This window comes from Canis lupus, chromosome 1 (assembly GCF_011100685.1).
Source record: "Canis lupus familiaris isolate Mischka breed German Shepherd chromosome 1, alternate assembly UU_Cfam_GSD_1.0, whole genome shotgun sequence".
Taxonomy (NCBI): Eukaryota; Metazoa; Chordata; class Mammalia; order Carnivora; family Canidae; genus Canis; species Canis lupus.
Genome location: NC_049222.1, coordinates 84,203,032 through 84,226,832, shown reverse-complemented (window position 1 = coordinate 84,226,832; position 23,801 = coordinate 84,203,032). Strand labels below are relative to the sequence as shown.

Sequence of the window (23,801 nt, the reverse complement as noted above, 5' to 3'; positions counted from 1 at the left end):
GAAGACCCATCCAGCAGGAGAGGTCAACTAATGATAATATTTCTAAGGAGAGAAAAAGAGATCCACCAATAGGATGGAAGGAAGATGTAAACCAATGGGACTATAGTCCAAGGAGGCAATGACAAAGGGGATGAAGGGGAAAGTAGTAGATTAAGGGAAAAGAAGAAATCAAGAGAAGTTATTTATTCCAAACTCCATGTTCCTATGCTAACAACCAATTATGATTAAGGAATTTAAAAAAGAGGCAAAAAAAAAAAGCTCTTTTTTTCTTAACCTTCTCTCATTTCCACTAAGGAACAGCAAGAAAATAAGCCAATATACCCCAAAGATGAGCCAGAAAAGTGAAACATGAGGTAAAGGGAATGGTGGGACTAGACAGTGAGACTCATGTATGGCCCCCCCTTTCTGCAATCAGTAGGTGTATACTCAGCACTGATGGGCTCCATACATTTTATTGAATCTCTATGCTAGACACTGGGAAACACACAGAGAGCGCTTATCCCTAAGGAGCTTATAGTCAAGGTGAAATGTAAGCATCTAAAAAGGATTAATGAAGAACACCAGTACCAATGAGTGGTAGAGAAATAGGATCCCGGGGGTGATCACGGTGGATGGAGTGGTCAATGATCTAGCAGGCAGGAGTTGTGATCTTATTTTAGAGCTATGAAAGCTGAAGCACAGAAAAAATTAAGAACTCCCTCAAAAATTCAAAACCAGATGTTCTAATTCAAAGTCCAGGGTTTTCCTCAAACTTACCTAAGCATTGCAAGTGCATGAGTGCTTATTAGCATAGCTTCCCAGGCTCCTCCTCAGGTGATTCTGACTCAATAGTTGATGGGGGTCAGGAATCTATACATTTTACATGTGTCTCTGGTGATTCTGAGGAACATTTCAAGGGGTCGTCAGTCCTGACTGCCCGTTAGAATCACTTTGGAAATGTTTAAAAATTCCAGATGCCTTGGCCCCACACACAAAAAAAAAATCAATGGGAGGTAAGAGAGAAATCGATGGACATCGATATTTTCAAGTATTCCAGATTATTCCAATGGGCATCCAAAGCTAGAAACTACTGGTCTCAGCTCCACCATGCTGACAATGATATTGTGGGTTCGCACAGTCTTCTCTATCCACCTGCCCCACTTCTTGCCTTTCTTCCTATTGAAAAGCAGTTTCTACTACAATGTGGGCCAGGAAAAAAAAAAAAAAAGGTGTTTAAGAGAAGAAAGGAAGAGAAGGGAAGGAAATCAGGAAACCATTTTTGACAAGTGATTAGTGAAAAGAAAATAAGAGCTGTCCCAGAGGTAAGGTGACGGTAAAGAGAGAGGATTGAGATTCATCACTGAATCAATTTGGTAACTCTAAGAGAAGCTTAAATAAAGCTGCCCCTCATGAGCATTTTGCTCTCACATAACGATCATGCTCTTTTCTATGGAAGTTAAAGCAATTTTTGCAGTTATATATTTATCCTTCCTACTGGCAAGGGCTGAGGATCAGAAATCTCTGTCCATGTGTCTCTGTTGTTCTTATTTTGCAAGTGGGAGCACCGAGGCATGCAGGAAGAATGAAGTCACTTTAGACTCCAGCGTTGAAGTCAGGTGACACATTTGATGCTGAGTTCTCAGACTGGTTCCCAGGCTCTATGGTCAACCACATGTTATAAGGCATGTGTTTTTTCTTCTACTGTAAAATACCTGTGTGCTCCAGAGACAACTGAGATCCAGCATTTAGAAGAACAGGAGCATGGTAATACCTTTACACCATCCTTCATCCCTGGACCTCAACAGAAGGTCTAAAATCATGGGAGCAAAGAAATTCTGAAGGAAATTTATACTCCTATAATCATAGAGATGACCCGTGTCACATGGCATAGGCCCATTGGATCTACTTCCAAAGGGCTGAGAACAAAGAAGAATTTCAGTGCAGAAATAATACATTTCCATACAGTTCTGAGTAGGGGGTGGATAATGTTTTTAAACTGCTGATGGTGGGGATCCCTAGGATGGCTCAGTGGTTTAGTGCCTGCCTTCGGTCCAGGGTGTGATCCTGGAGTCTCGGGATCAAGTCCCACATCGGGCTCCCTCCGTGGAGCCTGCTTCTCCCTCTGCCTGTGTCTCTCTGCCTCTCTCTCTCAGTCTATGTCTCTCATGAATAAATAAATAAAATATTTAAAAATAAATAAATAAAGTGCTGATTGTGATTTTGCAAGCACTGCCTTCTTCCGTGAATAAGTAGTATCAAAAGGAAAAACCAATATTCTCCCTCTTGCCTTCCTTGCCTGGGCAGCCCTTCACCCTTCCTTAATGAAATGGAACAGTTGATGCCTTTAACTCCCTCCTTCATTTAATCTCATTAATGCAGTCTGTTGGGATTCTAGTTGTGGAGTAACATTGGGGCGGTCATCAGACCTCCAGTGAGAAGTGCAATATTTTTCAGTTAGACTCTTAATTGATACGTCAAAATGTGTGAGAACGAGCTCAAAACCAAAGCTGACGCCACTGGTGAGTTTTGCATTTTCTTCTCTCTTCTGATGCTTAGCTGTACAAACTATTCTTCAGGCAAAACAGGAAGCATGTGTAAGCGCTCAGCAAAATGAATTGATGGCTAGGTGTGAGCACAATAAAATATTTTCTGACTTGAGAATGTCTATAATAAATAAGTCACTCAGGCTTTATTTTACACTGGAGAACATATTTATGCATAAGTATTATCATATCCTGCAGTGAAGTATCAAATGCATAAGTTTTGAGAATGAATTCAGGTAGTCACCTGCCACATTACACTAGCATGAAGTTAACTCTATGAATATCCTTGTCACAGTTTTGTAGCTGTGATTTTAGTCATTGGCGTTCCTATTATTACTATCATTTTACTTTTCTGATTTTTTAAAAATTCACATTATTATTATTATGCCAGACAGTTTCTCATATGTAAGAAACCTAGTCTCCAAAAAGGAAATCTATGTGGTTGAGGGATTATTAACAATAAGGTGAATCATATTTGAATATTTCTCCATAATTTTTTACAAGTTAGTAGCTGGTTCCCCAAATGCACATTATCTCATAATGTTTTGAGACCGGTTTTGAGCATTTGTTTTAAAAATATATCAGGGCAATGTGATGCATGATGTGTTGCCACTTTTTTGCTATTACTAGGTAGCAAGGAACAAACAGTTGGGAAATATTAAAATGTAAATTAACATAATTGTTTCAAATAATACAAACCTTGCAGTTGTTCAAAAAAGTTACTAATCAAACTAAAGTCCTTCAGATATTATGTAAACTCAGATTACATCTTTGCACACTTACAGCTTCCTGGTATGGATATTTCAATGAAATTATTCACTGATTTCAAAATGTATGTATTTAAAGACTGTATTGGAGAAATAAGCCATTACCAGCAGATTGCAGTTCTGACATCAATGGAGTCTTTAAACGACTATTTATCCTTACTACTGACAGATTTACTCGGGATATTGTTGCTATTGTTGTTTAGAAATTAATAACACTGGACGTATTAACGTCTATGCACTTAATCCTCTTTGAGTCTGAATTACAATTAGCAGAGGCTGACAGGTGAACATAAGTTTTCCTCTCTACCCTGATTTGGTGAGAAAAAGAAACAGGAATTTTTCCTGCTGTTGTAAAATTCATAAAACACAATGCTTGATTTTAAGCTTGTGTGTGTGTGTTTACGCACACACATGCACACGCCGCATTTTTAAAATGAATTATATGAGCAAATGTGTGTTTATCATTTTGCAAAGAGAAACAAATATTTTACTTTCCTTTTAAATTTTAGTGGAATTAAAAGGAATATCCAAATTTAAGCCTGCAGCCTTTTAAAAAGCTACTACAGTAAAATACTTAGTACTGTGCTCAGCAATTTCTAGTTTTCACCAATTTTTTTCCTCTATTATTTTCCCCCCAAAGAAATATCTCTGCTGCTTTGAGGTAACTCAAACCTCTAAAGAAATGACAGAAAAAAAGAAAAAAAAAAAAAAACCTTCTCTTTTTCCTACCAGTTCAGTTCACTGGTAGCCTCAAAAGGCCTCTGATAGAAATTAATATATAAGAAACAGAGCTAACAAATAAGTCAACCATAAATGTCTCCATGCAGATGTTATCAAAAACTATCAAATAATGATTGTGAATTTTCCACTTATAGGGAAAAAAATAAAGGAAACTTGTTAAAGTGAAATTTGAATATCACGATATTTGTTCTTGGTACTTTGGTCACCAATGTTCCTACAACTCTTGCACCAGCTTACATAAACACTGAATAAAGCTGTGACGGATTATGTGCAGCATACTGGATCTGATGAGCTCAAAAATAAGATAGCTTGGGTCCTATAATATTTAGGATTATGCTGGTAATCTCTTTAGGGAAAGTGTGCAGTATCAGCAGAACAGGCACTCAGTCTTCGAGGGAGCTGGGCACTCATAATTCTCCATTTGTTGAGTGGCTAAGCCTTTGCCTACATTGATAGAGTGCCTTTGTGATGTTTAGCATGGGGGGGGAATTATAAAACCTAGCTTCAAAAGTGACTTCCGGAATTATCATTTCACCCCTAAAATAATTTCTGGTGCTGTGTGAAGATGAGAACACCTTCCTTTAAAATTTACATATCTCCTTTTTTTGTAAAGGCTATTTATGTAAGGATGAACCCATACATGCCTTTGAGAGAACATAAATGATATGATAGTCTAATTCTCAATGCAGAAGCTTGCAATAGATTTTGCTATTGTAGCATTATCTGTTAAAAACAAAATCAAAGCTCTTGCAGATAATCCAAAAAAATGAGTGCCTAAAATCTGAGTTCTTATGAAATAGTCGCTGATGCCATTATATGTCCGAAGTGTTTTCCCATAAGTGAAAACTCCCTATGTCATGTTGGAATGTCTCTTCATGCAAATTTTTCCCTAAATCAACCCTCTGATGGCAAAGGAAGTCTTTGTAGTGACTGTTCATTTTCCATTCCATTGTCTCTTTCACCGTCTCTCTCTGACACATAAAACAGATGCAAATACCTCATATATGTTCTAAAGTTGTTTATGTAATTAATTTGCTGCATCAATGGCTAAGCACATATTAAAAAACAGATTAAGTTTGTAAATATGAAAGCATGACACTTAATACCACTGTTCAGTTTTTGGTCATCCAAGCAAATTACAGGACATAATGAGCCAGTTAAATTAACATATGACATCAGGGGGGAAAAATGTTAATATGGTGCTAACATTCTGATCTTATGTGGACACTGTCTTCTTGCAGGACAATAATCCACCCAAATACCTTACAAGAGGATGATATACCATTTTTATATTATAAGGTTTCTCTTTTCCAGAGCAAAGGCATTGAAATTGAATTCTGATCACTGCCTTTTAGAATATAACCTAGTTCTTCTCCCTGTGGTCCTGCTTTGTCTCTTTTTTAACATACTTCAAGAGATTTAGCCTTTCTTTGCCACCAAGCAGAGAAAGACATATTTTTTCTTATTTTTGAACTCTCTGAACAAGTGCTAAGAACTTGAGGAATGGTCTCTACAGCTTGTATCAATAAAGAAAATGAGAAGTCGTATTGTATGCTTTCCATCCCAAATCTCAGTTCCTCGGGATTTTCTTGGGGTGTGTGTGTGTGTGTGTGTGTGTGTGTGTGTAATTAATGTTCCTCTTCCAACTTTTAAATTTTCTATCTTCATTATATAATATAATGTCTTTATTTTCATATTTGTCATATATGTCCCTGTTGACTGTTTTTCCAAGTATTCTTAAAAAGAAAGTAGTATATGAACCATTTCTTAGAGCATAGTAAACAGTAATACTGCATTGAGCCATATGAAATTGCCAATACTGAGTGCTTTCCTGCAGAAAAAAAGTGGTAATTTCATGTAGTTCAACCTGGTGTATGTGACTAGAGATAGAAAGCATATTAGTATGATAGTTCTAAAAGCTTTCTGCTACTATTTACTGATCTTTTAACCCCAATAACTAGGCCCCCAAAATAAGTTTAAATATCTTGTCTAGAACTTTACTCTCATAATTGGATTTTCCTCTTTCAATCTTTAGTCACCAATTTCAACTTTGCCACTTTCCTATATATTGACCACCTGAAGTGCTGCTCACTGTCTAGGACCTGGCCCAAAACCACCTCGTCAACCAAATCTTCGAGCTTCCCCCTACTTGAAATCAGTGTCTTCTACTCCATGCTCATCTAGCACTATCCCAGTCTGCCTTGCATTCAAAAAATGATTTAGACCTGTGTAGGGCTGTACAATCACTGTATTCATTTTGAAAATAGAAACTTGGATTTACTTTTATTTGTGGCCTAAAATGAACACTTGCTTGCTGAATTAAATGTTTTTTAAAGTATTCCTGATTTGTCTTTGTTGGGCTGTTTCAGATGATTCTCACTACCTCCATCAAGAGAAATGGTTTTCTGTAATTCAATTATTTTAAATAATTAATAGAATTTTTAGTGCCTTTTTAGATTTATAGAACAGTTGAATAGAGTTCCATATATCTACTCACCCCACACATACAATTTCCTTTATTATTAATACTTTGCATGAGTGTGATATATTTGTTACAATTGATGAGCCAATACTGATACATTATTTTTTTTTCTTTTCTCTCTCTCTCTCTCTTTTACTATTTTAGATTTTATTTATATTCAAGTTAGTTAACTATTTTCTGGGTAGAATTTAGTGATTCATCAGTTGTATATAACACCCAGTGCTCATTACATGAGCTCTATGTGCCCTCCTTAATGCCCATCACCCAGTTACCCTGTTCCCCCAACCCCCTTCCCGCCAGTAACCCTCAGATTGTTTTCTAGAATTAAGTGTCTCTTTTGGTTTGTGTCCCTCTGTTTTTATCTTATTTTTTCCCTTCCATCAGTTTTGTTTCTTAAATTCCACATGAGTGAAAGCATATGGTATCTTTCTCTGACTGACTTATTTTGCTTAGCATAATACCCTCTAGTTTCAGCCATATCATTGCAAATGGCCAGATTTCATTCTTTTTGATGACTGAGTAATATCCCATTGCATACATATATCACATCTTCTTTTTCTAATCATCTGTTGTTGGGCATCTGGGCTCTTTCCATAGTTTGGCTATTGTAGGCATTACTATAAATATTGGGGTGCATTTGCCCCTATGAATCACTATGTTTATATCCTTTGGATAAATATCTACTAGTGCCATTGCTGGGTCGTAGGGTAGCTCTATTTTTAACTTTCTGAGGAATCCCAATACTGTTTTCCACAGTGGCTGAACCAGTTTGCATTCCCACCAATAGTGCAAAAGGGTTCCCCTTTCTCTGCATCCTCTCCAACATCTGTCATTTTCTGACTTGTTAATTTCAGCCATTCTGACCAGTGTGAGTTGGTATTTCATTGTGATTTGATTTGTATTTCCCTGATGATGAGGATATTTCACATTCTTTCATGTGTTTATTAGCCATTTATAATGTCTCTCTTTTTTTTTTTTTCATGTGTATGTCTTCTTTGGAGAAATGTCTGTTCATGTCTTCTGGCTATTTCTAGACTGGATTTTCTGTTCTTTGGGTATTGAGTTTAAGAAATTCTTTTTTTTCTTTTTTTTTTTTTTTTGAGAAGTTCTTCACAGATTTTGGATACTAGCCCTTTATCTGATGTATCATTTGCAAATATCCTCCCATTCTATAGGTTGCCTTTTAGTTTTATTGATTGTTTCCTTGGCTGTTCAGAAGCTTTTTATCTTGATGAAGTCCCAATAATTCATTTTTGCTTTTGTGTCCCTTGCCTCTAGAGACGTGTCTAGTAAGAAGTTACTGCGGCCAGTACAGATACATTATTAACTATAGTCTGTACATTAAAGTTCACTCTTTGTGTTGTGTCATCCTATAGGTTTCAACAAATGAACAGACATGTATCCACCATTATATCCTTCAGAATAATTTCACTACCCTAACAATTCTCTATGTTTCACCTATTTATGTTCCCTCCATCCCTTGAATCTGTGACAACCACTGATTTTTTTATTGTCTCTATTTTGCCCTTTCCAAGATGTCATATAGTTGGAATTACACTGCCTTCTTTCACTTAACAATATGTACATATGACTTTTCCATGTCTTTTCATGGCTTAATAGTTTACTTCTTTTTATAATATTCCTTGTCTGGATGTACTATAGTTGGTTTATCCACTCATGTATTAAAGGATATATCATTTATGAGGCAAGTATGAATAAAGTTGCCATAAACATTAATGCAAAAGCTTCTATGTGGATAAGAGTTTCCAATTCAGTTGCTCGGTCATATGGTAAGACCATGTAGTTTTCTAAGAAACTGCCAGACTGCCTTCCAAAGTGACTGTCCCACTTTGCATTCACACCAGCAACAAATAAGCATTCCTTTAGCTCTGAATCCTTGCTAGCGTTTGGTTTTGTCAGGTTTTTTCTTTAGATTTTAGTCATTTTGATAAGTGTATAGTGGCATCACGTTGTTTTAATTTGTAATTCCCTAATGACCTATGATGTGAGCAGCTTTTCATATGCTTGTTTGCCATTCATACACCTTCTTTGCTGAGATGTCTGTTCTGGGCTTTTGCTCATTTTTTTGAATTTTGAAAATTCTGAATATTTTGGATAAAAGTCCTCTGTCAGATATATGTTTTACAATATTTTCATTCTGTCCATAATTTACCTGTTCATTCTCTTAATGCAATTTGATTTTTAACATAGAAAAGCTGTATTTGTTCATCTTTCAGAAAGAGGGGTTTTTTATCTTATTATATTTTTATCCAGGGAATAAAGTCTGCTTATTCGCTCTGAGTCATCTGTGTGACCTGGTGTGTGGAGTTCTCCATTCCTGGAGAACGCCAGGGGGTGCCACGTAAATATAAGCTTTCTGTAGAAGATTTCTGCTAAATGAAGACTAGAGAAAGGCTCAGAAACAAAAGAGAGAACTACAGAGAAACAGGTTTTTCGCTGAAGCAAAAAAATCGCTGTTTTCTTTTTATAACTGAAAAAATTAGTTATCAAGAATACATGTCATCTTTCTTTTAAGTTTTTAAAATGTATTTAAGTAATCTCTACACTCCATGTGGGAAACGAACTCATGACCCTGATATCAAGAGTCACGTGCTCTTCTGACTAAGCCAGCCAGGTGCTCCATGTCTTCTTTTTTTAAGATGAAGTTCTCCTCACATGGAGCTGTGGTTTAGGGGGTAGACACTTGGAGAGTTAAATTGTAGAACATCTTCCCTTTCTTTCTTCCAGAATTTCTCAAATTTCACCATGCCCATGAATTGCAGAGATATTGTTACAATGCGGATTCTGATTATATGGGTCTAATGTAGAAATTAATACCCGAATTTCTAGCAAGCACCCAGGTAATGCAGTACTGCTGATCAGGGACCACACTTTGAGAAGTACGGTTCAGGACAGCGTGATGATAGGTGGGAGGGATGCGATGAGTAGCCATCATGTCTACTGAGCTCTGTTAACTAATATGACTCCACATTTGGGGCAGCTTTCCAAATGTATCATCTTCAGAATTACCATGGAGAGCTGAAATGAGATCATCTCTGTTTCAAATACTGTTTGACCTCCTTATCTCCACCAAAAGAAGTAAACTTTGTGCAATTAAAATTTTAAAATAGAAAAACTACTTTCTAAAATCTTCTGGAGAGTTTTTTTTGCAGAACATCCAGAAAGTGAGCTAGTGGCCAAACCTCAAGAGTAGGTCCACAAAAGAGGGAGGACATACTACCACACAGTGTTACAATATGAAGATGTCGTCACCACAGCTGACAATCGTTAAAATCTATAAAGGAAACCCAGTACACTGGGTGTTAATTACAGTAATGCAAGATGTTTCTGGAAATACACTGGCTTCTTTTTCTCATCCCTTGTCAATTAATGACCAGGTTTTTTTTGTAACCAACCCTCCAAGTATCCTACTGCCTTTTGAACAAAAGAGAAATACTTAACAGACAACAGCAGAAACTGCTGTTCCTGAATCTTAAAAAGTTTTTCATTTCCCTTAATGCCAAAGAAATTAAAAATTCCATTAGTTCTCAGAGTAGCAAAAACTCTAATTACCTGGACATCATAGAGCAGTTCTTCTCAACCTTGAATGCTGTCCTAGGGAACTTGTTAAAAAGCAAATTCTGATTCAATTGGTCTTGGCTAAGTCTAGATCACCTGCATTTCTAACATGCCTCTAGGTCATGCCAATGCCCCTGGTCTGCAGACCACACCGTAGGTGGTCACAGGACACATTACTGCTTTCATCCTGAATGATGTCAGCTCCTACACACATATTATCTTGTTAAAATAAAAACCTTTATAAGACAAGATGTAGTTAATGGAAATTAATTCATAAATTGTTGAGTTTAAAACCACTACAACTTCCAAGGGGGATATTTAACTTATTATCAGTAATTGCTATTAATGATAACACTAATTGCTGCCACTGTCCTTTGTTGGTCTCATTCTCTGTTGTTTCAGGCTTTTGAGGAGTGAGAGTAGGCAAGCAACTCTTCAGGGCGGACTGTTCATATGTATGATAATCCTATAAATCATGACTTTGAAAAATTCATATTTTGCCATTCTCATATGATAGTAATTTATTCTTGCTCTGGCTTCCAATGACATGTCATTAACAGATAGAATAATATAAAAATAAATGTTATCTGTAGGTCACTCAATAGCTATCTATCTAAACTGAATGGAACCAAAGGCTCACACAGACTACCACTCAGAATATTACAGAGGAGAATTTAAGAAGATAGGGATATCCCAAATATTGATAGAGGAATTAGAGGAATTCTAGTAGGAAAGAGAGTGCACTGAATCACGTGCACTGTATTTGGCATTTAAGCAGAAAGCTGGGATTAGGATGCTGTGTGCCCTGATGAAACATATATGAACACTTACCTGATCCCAATGTCAGGAATCTTTTAGAGTCACCACGTAGCATGATATAAAGCTCAAAGACTTTTGTTTTTTTCCTGAGGGTCTCATTTTTCCATACTTCATTCTTGGGGCTCTTTTCTGATAAATCAAAGTTACAGTGGAACCAGATCTTAGAAATACTTGCTCCTATAGGTTTGCTCTTATGTGACATCAGAAGATTGTATGCCAAATAGGGGTATAAACTTATCAGTCAGCCAGTGAGAGAGGGAAAAACTACAAATGGATTTTAATTTCCACTTGCCACAAATGATAGGTAAGCTACAAATTGGGCTACTGAGACCATGTGTAAAGGAAATTTTAACCAAAATAGTCATCCTTATTGGAAGTTTTGTATGTGCAAACTGTTCTTCACTCAGACATTAGAAGTTTTTCTTGCACTGCCCACTTTTAGCATAGCTGTAAAATTCTGGGAAACAGACACTCGGGCGCAAACCCAGTATCCAGGAATGGAAGTTATTGTAGATGGGGCAGATACTCCTTATTTCCCTTCAGGAAAAGAGAAAGGGGAGTGCCTGGGTGGCTCAGTCAATTGGACATCAAGTCTTGATTTTGGCTCAGATTATGATCTCAGAGTCCTGCAGTCAAGCCCCGCATCTGGCTCCACCCTCAGTGGGACATCTTCTTGAGATTCTCTCCCTGTCCCTTCCCCTGCTCATGCTTGTTCTCTCTCTCTCTCTCTCTCTCTCTCTCATAAATAAAAAAAGAAAGAAAGAAAGACAGAAAACAAAAGATGAACACCAATAAAAAATAAATTTATTATTAAAAAAAAAAGATGCTAAAAGTATAGCCCAAACCAAAGGTCAGGAAAATAGGGAATTCCTGGTCATTCCTTAGAATTTTCAGATCATAGGCTTGTCACTGGGTTTTATTTCTTTTGCAGGCAATTTACCTGCTACCAAGAATTCCTAGTTCATAACTTGATTCATTTAATCCTCAATAGGAACCTTATTGTACCAGAATCATTTGGGGACCTATTCCAAAATATATATCCACCCTAGTTACAAGATTCTGATTACTTCTTCTCACCCCAAATATGGGAAATCAGTATGGTTTAAAGCCTTTTTTACAAAAGGGAATATATTGACTCTCGGTTGTACTGAAAGAAAGAAAATTAGGACTATTGCTTTTTTAAGAGTTATACAAATTCTCTTTTGGTCTTGATAGAAAATTAAAAAAAAAAAAGTAAAATACTACCTAGACCCTTTCCACAATTATACTTAAAATGCCCAGACTATAAAAATGGCTGGGCTGAAGTATAGGAGATGGAATAGGGAATTGAGAGCCACAAGAACACAAGCAGTAAAAATGTTTCCTTCAACTAGAAAGTACCTTAACAGTCCACTCTTACTACCATTCCTGATGGGTTCTTTTAAGAATTAAGGTATTTCGATGCATCAAAGTGATGCATTTTCTAGTGAATGCATTAGCCTGGATTAGTTAATCTAACTTAACACCTGCCTTCACCAGCAGGGGGTTCTGAGGGAGCAGAACAAAAAGACATGTACATTTTGATCATCAGGAAGAACTGAACACACAGTGGTTTTTTGCAGTGTTGTAGGAAGGGGCGCTAAGCAAGGAAGAGCCTTCAGGAGGTCCTGCGGGGAGAGGAGAGAACTGTCATCTTCAAAGAAGAGACAAACTGTGACTAGTTTATAATTGTTGAATAGGACCTGCCTGCCAGATCATGGGGTATTAAATTAATTGTACTTCATGAAGTGATTTTATATAAGGTAAAACATCAAATTATGTTAAATCTTTCATGATTATTCTTTGACATACAAAGATCACTTCCAAAATACTATATATGATTACTTTTATACACACACAAAAATGAATGGGTAAATAAAATTTTCACTCTAGTCTCCACAGAGGACTATCGATAGAAAAAATGTAAGTGAGCAGAAGATATAAGAAATGGAAAAACTGAGAAATGAGCACATCTCAAGCCATCTCTCAGGGCATTCTGGCTCCTTTATGCTCATCTTTCAGAGAACACTGTTGTTGAATTAATCCATGAGTCACACGAGAGTAGGAAAGTTGAGCTCCTCCCTCAGTTTCCTTATGGTGCTTTCACTCTCACAGCTGGTGTGATCCAAGCCACCAAATCCTCCCTAGATGTTCAGCTTGAAACCATGATAAATAGCATGTCGCAGATCTGCGTCCACTGCAAGATAACTGTGGACTGGTGGCTGGACTAATGGCAAGACAACTAGAAGTGTTTATTATATTGGAGCAAAAATGCCATGTATTGTCCTAATCAGTGTCTGAAATACTCTGCCTTGAAGACATGCTTTATAAAATACCTAGTATGAGCTATGATGTTGTAGCTTAGCAACTATTTATTTTAAACGAGAGCAAAGGAACAGAATTAGTCCTTTAAATTATTTAAGTTTATCTTCTCTAATGAACCTCAAATGACCTGTTCCACCATAATAGGTAAGAACGGTCATAGGTTTTCCAAGTCGATAATCCCTTCCCACACATAGCAAAACACATATAAACTTTTTATATGTGACTTTTTATAAAGTGACTTCTTTCTCTTTAAAAATACTGTTAAAATGTTTATAGTTCTTCAGGATTACATGTTGAGCTAGGATAATAAATATGTATAAATATGCAGATGCTCTATCGAATCATTCCTTATCCCATTTGTATTTTCCGAGTTGTATAAGATAACCTTTGTGGCTTTCAAAAACATCTTCTCACACCCTAGGGGGCAAATTACCTCTATTTTCATTTCCTTTAGAGTTAGATCATTTTATAATTAAGAAGTTATTGAAGCAGATTCTCCCCACGTGTAAGTTACTCCCTGGGGAGTAATTTATGCAAAGAGTGCCTCTGACTTAAAATCATATAAGCCTAACAACTAACTGTACAGTAGATACCTGGTATTTTTAGTCAATTTTGTAATCATTATAAAGAATCCACTGTTTGAAAGGTTATTACTAAAAAAAAAAAATACAAATAATGTATAGTGTCATTCATTTGAGTTTTTTAAATAAGATTTTTAATAAAGGAATAATAACATGATGTATCATAATTCTTGTCCAATAGCATTAGAAATACCAGCTAACAATAATTCTAATGCTGATAAAGACTGACATTTTGTAGCTCTTTACTGTTTGCCAGGCACTTCTTCATGAAATATCTCATTTAATACTCACAAATCATTGTCGTTTGTCAGCTAAACTCTATAAACCAGATAACAATATAAGAATTTTATCTTAGCCATGGACCCAACCATTAACAGATTAGGAACAGGAATCCAGGAAAACAGAAGAAAATTACGTCAAATCTCACATTTTTTTCCCCATATCACTAAACCTTGAAAACAAATACCAGTTCATGAATTCTGAAAGTTGAAGAAACAGAAGCAATATAAATACTTACGCTAATAACTATTTTAGTTATTGTCTCATCTTCTCATGTTTTTATCATTATCTCTTTAGCTGGTGCTGTTGGGATAATATAGGAATTCAAAATTGTATTCATATCGTATCTCTGTGATAGGAAGAGAAAGGGTTACTAAACAAAGTATTGGGAAAACTGGATAATTTCTGGTTGCCATCTCCCAAATCAACTCAAGGGTATCATTAATGTCTTGGATCCTCAGTTTTCTCATATGAAAAATAGGCCCCATAACACTGAATTTTTTGCTTATAAAGATGACTTGAACTTACTGTAAAATATTTAATTTCAAAAAATTGAATATGCTCTCCTAAAGCTAAGGATTATCTTTTTCAAAAATGTAAAACAATAAGAAAAAAAAACAGGTTATGTCTTGCATTTATCTGTTTTGTATATTCCAGGGTGGGAAACTGTAGAAAAGCATCCAAATGGCAGATTGATGTACAAAGCATTTTGAGGCATATTTTGCATAATTATTTTAAATTTGGAACAGGAATAGCAGCTCTTCCTGGTGTGTACAATTTTAACAACACTTAGAATACTACCAGGGACATAGGAATTACTACATTCTAAATAAAGTTTATCTCACGAATTCATCCATCATCTCGATACTGATGACTTAAACTCATCTTTCCAAAAGGTTCAACATACAGGTGCCTCCCCGTGCACACATACGAGTTGCCTTACCAACAATCCCATTTGTGTCAAACCTGTTATTGAACCTCACCCTCCAGGGTGAAGCTGGAAGTCACCTTTGATTCTCCATCAGTTTCTACCTCTGGATTTTTTCTTTCATTTATTATTCCGATTGAACTGTCTTTCTATTTCCTTCTTCCTCTTTATTTATCCTGTTATTGATGTAATCCACAATTTCATCTCCTAGCACCAGATTTGGAATAGTCTTTTAGTTGGTCTTCTGCTTATTTCTGGTTAGCTTGCTGAACCCACCTTTCTAAGGGACCCAAACCATGCTTCTATATGTCTTCACCCTGTTCCCTTCCTTGAATCATTATGGCCAGAAAACTCCTCTATGTAACTCCCAGGAGCTCCATTATCATATCACTCCCTTTATCCAACCATATGGCCCACGTTTCCTATAGAGCTGAGCTGTCTATCCCAATGATCACGAGTCACTGTCATTCCAGACCTCTTCCACTCCATTCTGCTGGGCCCTTTGCCTTTCACGTCAGCATAATCTCATTGTAAGCAATCTTCAACATCAGCCCAAATGTCCTCATCTCCACGAAATTATTTTGTTGGTATTGACATCAAAGTAGCCACATGTTGTATCATTTTTCCCCTGATTTCTCCATGTATTAATTTTGTTTTATTAGCGAAATTATTTCTGTCAATATAGCCTATCTTGTGTCAACAACTTTTATTATTTTCGTGGACATACAGAGTATACTCAGTAAGTATTGTCACCATTGACATTTTCACAAGCAAACATCCAGCCACATAATGCATAAAGCCACCGCCACCCCTTCCAGTTTTGCTTTATTTACTTATTTAAAATGCTGTTGAAAAAAGGCAGTGTGATAGCTCTCAGTGACTTCATGTTTGAAATGCAAAATAAGAAAACCAAAGCCACAGGTTCAAGGGATTTTTGAGTCAATTTAATTACCAGATCAAGTTTAAAAAGGAGAAAGCAGTGAACTAAGAATTTAGAAAACTTCTGGTCCCTGGTTATATATTTTTTAGTTTTGGAATAACAAAGCAAGTGCTGGTAGTTGGATGCCCTTTTAGTTAGAGGCAGCTTAGAGAAGCCATGCAAACAGTGGCGGGTGACCCTAAGCCTCAGGGTCTTCGGACACTGAGGTCATGCGGGGGGGGGGGGGGGGGGGGGGGGGGAGGGGGGGGGAGGGGGGAGGGAGATAGGAGAGCAAAAGGAAGAAGCTCAGAATGTCTCTTTTCCCCTTTCAGCACAAATTGAAGTGATACCATGCAAAATTTGTGGCGATAAGTCCTCCGGGATCCACTACGGAGTCATCACGTGTGAAGGCTGCAAGGTAGGGGACTTTAACACAGCACCGCCGACAGCATCGTGTTTGCCTCAGGCACATCACCCTGCACGTGGTGACAGCTTTTTCAAGAAGGAGCCCACTGAAGGATGCTTGTGGCTGCTGCTGACATTCGGGAATTTCTACTTGGTGTGTGGGTGGGTTGGTGTTCTGTCCTTGGGCCTTTCAGCTTTTTGTGATTGCCCACCTGGTCAGCAGCTACTTACAAATGGATTGTTACTTAAATCTTGAATTATTCACATTTACAGAGAGAGAAATACTGCTTCTTGCTGTTTTAACAGTACTATCTTCAGTCAACTCAGGGGCATTTATTACAAGGGGAAACAAAGTTTAAAGTTATAAGCAGATGGGCTACATTTATTTATCTGCTTGAGAAAGAAGTCACAGGCAACAGTTGCAATATGCATATGGTCATCCTTTATTCTTATATCCCAGAAAAATAAAAGTAGAAGCATGGAATGTCAAAAGTATACCAAATAATATCTAAATTAATCAAGAATCATCTGCCCCAACCTGCTCATTTTTCAATGAGATAAGGAAGCATAAACAAGACCATGTCATTTGGCCAGCATCACTGATCTAGTTAGTGAAAAAGAATGGCCGAAAACACAGGATTTTTCATTCTCCACCCCGTGTGTCTCTCCAAGGACAGATCCAACCAACCCTTCCAAAGACAACCTAATTCCAATGAACAAGTCGCTCTTAAAATATAAAGTTGAAAATAGCAGTTAACATACAGTTAACCTGAAATAAGAGAAACTTGAAACTTCACAGTATGTTTTTAAAATCCTTCCTTAGAAGGGAAAAAAACAAGAGTGAGAAACTAAATACTATAGGGAAATAAAAAACAATTCCACACCTAATTTCAAAGGGCAGTATGTCACCAGAACAAACAAAATGCAGCTATGCTCTGCGAGTGAAAAGTGTTATGTTGGCAAAGTTGCATTTTTGATCAAATATGGAAACAGAACAAATCATTCATTTAAGATCAGTAGACTAAGGGCACCTGGCTGGCTCAGTTGGTAGAGCATGCAACTCTTGATCTTGAGGTTTTGAGTTTGAGCCCTATGTTGGATGGACAAATTACTTAAAAATTTTTAAAAAATTGTTTTAAATCAGTAGACTTAAGGAGATGTAGCATGATCATAGATTCTAAGAAGCACCCTTAATCCTAATAGACTCAAATATACGTGAAATAAAACATACCATAGCTGTCACGTGGTAATGCTGGCAAAATAGTCTCAAAAAAGTATGATTCCTGAAATTGAAACTTCAGCAAAAGAAAGAAAGAAAGAAAGAAATGAAAACAAAGTGGGAAAAGGATCCGGAAAGGGGAGAATAAAATGAATATAACTAACCCATCGACATCCTGACCTGCTTTAAAGGTGATTAGTGATAATCCATATTTGAATATCATGAGACATGCCTTGCGTTCTGTTCCTCTGCAGACCTACAATTGAGGACTGTATGTTATCCACCTTAATGCAATTTTTTCAACTCATCAGAAGAAAAAAGCAAATAATAATAAAGCAAAATTCCAAGTCAGTAATTTTTTACTCTCCTTAGAATAAGTTATTACTATCTCTGGGAGGTAGACAAATAGTTTTCTTTGTAAACGCTAATAATTTTGGAATCCAGGGCCACCAAGAAAAACATTTCCACCACTGTGCTGGTTTATTTTGCAATTTTAAGGCCTCTGGTCTAGTTTACAAAGTATCCACCAAATATATTTTTTTAGATCAGTGTCAAAGTGTAGATGTTTTGTGTCTCATTGTATAAGCTCTATTTGGAAAATGACTGATTTCAAAATAGGAGCCTGCATTCATATTAAAAAGCAAAACATTTTATTTTATTTTTTAAAGATTTTATTTATTTATTCATGAGAGACACACAGAGAGAGGCAGAGACAAAGGCGGAGGGATGAAGCAGGCTCCCTATGGGGAGCCTGATGTGGGACTCGATCCCAGGACACTGGGATCAAGACCTGAGCTGAAGGCAGACACTCAATTGCTGAACCACCCAGGCGTCCCAAAAGCAAAGCATTTTAAACAGTAATTTCTACAAGGTTTAACCACAGAACAAATATATTCCACAAGGTCAATAGCCAGAAACAAGTGTGTAGGTCCATGGCATCTTTTCTACTTAAGGAAGAAGAGACAATCCTAGAAATTACACTGCTATTCAGAGGCATACTCTGAAGTTGTAGCCGAAATGACATTGTACACGACACTACTGTTTTTTATTTCATGGGAAAACCCACATGTGTAAATATGCTGCATTTTTCTCCAAATAGAAAACTCAAGAAACTCTGTTCAGAATAAGATGTCAGTATCAGCGTGTTGAGTATCAACCTCTGAATTTTCATAAAACCATTCTTGAGTCAACATAAACAACCCGTTTCAAATAACATCAATTCAGCTTGCGCACTTATTCAAATTCCTCCTCGTTCAATAAAATTTGAAACAGAATCTCTTTTTCATGCCAAAGACCTCATTTGCAATAATGAGCAACAGATAAGCAAGAAATGCCTCGTAATTAATGTCAATTTGGCCTTAAATTAGGCCTGTAGCTGTGACTTCAAAAGTCTTCTCTGTCAGCTCTTTTGCTAAGTGGCACTGGAGTATCCAAAGATTTAAAAAAAAAAAAAAAAAAAAAAAAACTCACCAATTCTTTCTTAGAATGTAAATTCCAAGTCATCTTTTATCAAGACTGATGGGCCAAATTTATGGCTTCTGACAGCTTTGATGGTACAGATTTTCCTTGATGTGCATGGGGTTATGTCCCCACAGACTCACTGTGAGTTGAAAATATCTTAAGTCAAAAATGCATTTAATACACTTAACCTACCAAACATCGTGGCTTAACCCAGCCTGCCTTAAATGTGCTCAGAATACTTAAATTTGCTTGTAGTTGGGCAAAAATCATCTAACACAAAACCCATTTTATAATAAAGTGTTGAATATCTTATGTAATTTGTTGAATACTGCACTAAAAGTGAAAACCAGAATGGCTGTGAGTGTATGGGTTGTTGACCCTCGTGCTCATGGGGCTGACGGGGAGCTGGGGCCGCTGCCCTGCCCAGCATCACAAGAGAGCACCATACTGCCTCTCACTAGCCTGGGAAGAGATCCAAAATCAAAATTCAAAGTATGGTTTCTACTGAATGCATATTGCTTTCGAACCATCTGTAAAGTCAAAAAATCGTAAATTGAATCATTATATGTCGGGGACCATTTACATGGGGAGTACATCATTTCAATCCCTGGGGGCTTAGATGTGAACTCTCTTTTAAAGGGCCCCATGAATTCATATGAACTGGACAAATGGATATCTCATTCTGCCACCTCTGGTCCATGATATAAGTAATACATGTGGACCTGTGGACACCAGACTAGTCCTTGTTTTGAATGGCTTGGGGCTTACAACACAAAACCAATAGTCATTTATTCCTCTCTAAAAAGATACCAGGTCACTCATCCATTTCTAAAGTTCTTCACAAGAGTGGCCAACTTCTCTTCATGTGCCTGACCATATCATATGAGAGCCCAAAACTAAAGAAAAATCGATAATCTTGATCCTCTTTAAACTTTTCAGGGTGTTTTACATCAATGTTGATTCTTAATATATTGTGTTAAAATAATACTTATTCCAATTAAGAGGGTTTTTGGCCTGTACTTAAATTTTGTGGCCAAGGTGGGTGCCTCACTAGCTGCTACGCTATCATTCCAGTCCTGCTCTATCCTCCTGTTATAATTAAGGAAACCCAGATTTTCCTATGTCGAGTTTTCTATAACTAAGGCAGTTTTATATAACTAATCATATGAAAAAAAAATCCAAAGCATTTTTTAAATGATTAACACAGCTATGGATTTATTTAGGAGGGTAGTATATGGTCCATGGCAGTTAAGTTTATACCAGGAAGACCCTAACCTACTTGCATGAAAACCCTCTACATCTCCATAGCCTGAAGCCAAGCAAAGAGCATCTGTTCAGCTTTTATTTATTGCTTATTTTTATTGAAGAGTTTATATGCCATGTTTCCTTTATTTAAGGATGAGGTTAATTATAAGGCATATCACTGGTTTAAAAAGCAACCAGTGCTTCCAGATGCATGCTGGCCAAATTTAAAAATTTTTAAATGGGTAAAAATGCATTTTAGAAACCAGGAAGATAGGGGTACAGACTGCGCCCACTCTCCTCGGTATGGCTATGATGACCAGTACCCCGAGTTTCTCACCCCTAAAACTCTTGATGTAAGATTGTGTTATTGTCCCCATCGAGTCATATTGGGCTTAGCTGTGACACTGTCCTTTGCCACTCCTCTCTCACTGCTCTGTGAGGGCAGGAACTCTGTTATGTGTTTCTTTGCATAGAATAACACAGCTCACAAATGTCTTCGGTAAACATTGATTAAATGAATGAATGAAAGATACCTTCACCTCTCTGTAGATAGTACATATTTTCCCCAGTAGAAACATCTGTAAGCTATCCAAGGAGAAGTACAAAAAAAAAAAAAATCTTTTTAATTAAACTCAATTACATTCACTGTGGAAAATGTAGCAAAGGTATATGTTAATTGTCTCCATTTTCCTTCCTGGAAATCTATCTCCCTCACATTCTCTTTTTGCTTCTAGGGATTCTTTAGGAGGAGCCAGCAAAACAATGCCTCTTACTCCTGCCCAAGGCAGAGAAACTGTTTAATTGATAGAACCAACAGAAACCGTTGCCAACACTGCCGACTGCAGAAGTGTCTTGCCCTAGGAATGTCAAGAGATGGTAAGGAACTGCCTTCCTATTTCTTACTCAAAGGCTTTCACATTGGACGTTTTGCTGGAGTCTATTTAGCTACTGGAAGGATTCTAGACAAAGGGAACTGGGGATAAAAAGAAAAGAAAACCATGTGCTGGTAGTACATGAAGAGGAAAAGCAAGATCATATTAAAACACACACACACACACACACACACACACATACATTGTATTGTCTATGAAATAGGAAGCAAGGAAAGACTTTACTGTAGCTCATGGAGCAATCTGTGCTGACAAGGTTAAGTGAAAGTCACACAGGCCTAGGCTGAAAAGCAACCACTTATCTAGGTTTGCCTGTGCATGAGCTGTTCCCTTGGGTGTGAGATTTTTAGAGCCAAAACCAGGGACAGTTTCAGGCAAACCAGGACCATTTGGTCATGGGTCCCTCTGACTGGTACACAAGTTGCTTGGTATGTGGAGATGTTAAGGAATAGAATGCACTTCTGTAGGAAGCCCAGAAGTTCTACTAGCAGACATGGACTTTTCTGAAGCATTACGAAAATTAAAAAGGCAATCAGAAGTCCAAGTCTTAAAAGGATGGTGTGGGTGGTGTCCTTCTCGTAATACGGCCCCAAAGGGTGAGGTGCATTCCCAACTGAATTTCTTAGATTAATGAAAGAAGACAAATAAACTCACACAAAGAATTTCATCTAGTATTGCTTCTATTTTTAAGCACTTATCTAAACTAATTATTTCCCCACTGACATTGACTACAGCACTCCTGTGTCAGGTTGTGAGCAACCCTGAGTCCTGGAGGCATTTCTGTCTTGTTCTCACTGTATCCTCAGGGTCTGGTTAAAAGCAGGCACCTAAATGTTTGTTGAATGGACCATGGAATTCTCTTTTACCTAGATTCTGAGACAAAGACAGTTCCCCTGGTACTTATTCTTTTTATGTGGATCATTGTGGATTCTCTACCTCTGGTCACACTCCTTCTAATGAAGTTCAAGGTAGTATGGATGAAAGGAAGAAAGGAAGGAAGAAAGAAAGGGAAGGAAGGAAGGCAGGCAGCCAGGCTTCTAGATTTTAAAGAAATATGGATAAATGGCATGATGTAAAGGGATTTTTTGAGTTATTAAATTACTATGAGGCCTTTTACTCATTTGGATGAAATCAGTTCTGCAAAAGTCTTGATATCTAAACATATAAACTACTTACTCCTTAGCTTGCATTCTCCAAATACTTATATTATAAACTTGTGTTTACCTTTTTTCTACTTCCCAACCTATCTAAACTTGCCTTGCATAAAAGTATCACTAGGAGACACAATTGACCAAAAAAGAAAGAAAGAAAGAAAGAAAGAAAGAAAGAAAGAAAGAAAGAAAGAAAGAACCTGATCTTGTCCCTTTCAGTTTATAGGTAGCTTTTAAATTTGCAGCGGTATGTTTCCAAAACTTTTCTATTAACTGACTTTTTGTTTGTTTCTCTAAACTTTCTAACTGTGTAAAATTATTCCTAGGGTAAATTTATGGCACTGTGTACTTCCACATAACTAAAGTGAAGAAGGTGGAGGGTGGGGATTTAGTGGTTAAGGATTTATTTAGTGAAATTGTATGGGAACTTAAGTTGATGATTTTATACTTCATTTCCAATATTAATTGACAGTATATAAATGGCAGTATATATTAATAATTGCACAAAAAGGATAAGCCATTGGTTATTTGTCTTTGTTACTTCTTCCTTTATACAATAAAAGAAAGTATCTCTTTTGAAGGGTAGATCTTGGGAGTCTGTGCTGGTAAAAAGAATCATGGGCAAGAGACAGGCATATATATAGTCCAATGTCCTCAAAATCTAGAAAATTGCTTGAATCCCATGGCATAAAAGAAATGTGTTGGGGAGTGGGAGGATTATTTAATAGAGCCACAATCTACTCTCAAGGAGGAAGAAATTTACCACAGCACTTAAATTTGCAAGTAAAAGCAATGCAGTGTCTAAGGATACTAGGGATTAAAGGTAATGATCCATCTTAATTTTAGGTCCAGAGATAATCCTGAATATGTCGTATGTCAAACTAATGAGGAGAAATGCTCAGGGGTGGGGGTGGTGCTTGGGAATTAGGATAAGAGGCTCCAGCAGAAGAAAAAAATGATTCTTCCTAAGAGAAAATAATTCTTTTTTACTCTGTTATATAGAGGAAGTTTCATCCGAGCCTTGATTATATAGGGCACTTTATAGCAAATAAATTATATTAATACCAGGGTAGCTGAATAGGTTTAATCTCTTGTTGATACGTAGTGGCTCATTTGTGGTGTCAATGATTTTAAAAGCCCTGGAGTTATGGTTGATTACCTATGTCTAGTAAGGACTCAAGAATGAGAGGTGGTACTTCCTCTGCCACTAATTGATTATACTTACCTTCTACTGATTAAGCAAGTATTTTCAAAGTGCTTTAGTGGAGTACCAGTAGCCAAAGTAAGATGCCCTCACACTAACTTCTTTCCACATTCACCTTACCCATGTTCCTTCAGACATAAAGTGACATCTTCATTTTGATATCAGCATTTGCCTTCTGTCGGTTATGCATGGCACCAAGGATGTTTATTTCACTTGTAGATAGCTAGATATCACTGAACTTTCGTTATATCCTGAATTTCCACTTC

At 37.0% G+C, this 23,801-nt stretch overlaps 1 protein-coding gene across 2 annotated transcripts in view; it reads left to right on the top strand.

The window, feature by feature from the left end:
- The window catches only part of RORB (RAR related orphan receptor B), a 200,334-nt gene that overhangs the window by 120,214 nt on the left and 56,319 nt on the right, over positions 1 to 23,801 (top strand). For both annotated transcript variants that reach the window (XM_038527077.1, XM_038527076.1), the window contains exons 2-3: positions 16,293 to 16,378; positions 21,025 to 21,166. In XM_038527077.1, coding sequence (XP_038383005.1) covers positions 16,293 to 16,378; positions 21,025 to 21,166 — 228 coding nt within the window. The remainder of the gene's footprint in view (positions 1 to 16,292; positions 16,379 to 21,024; positions 21,167 to 23,801) is intronic.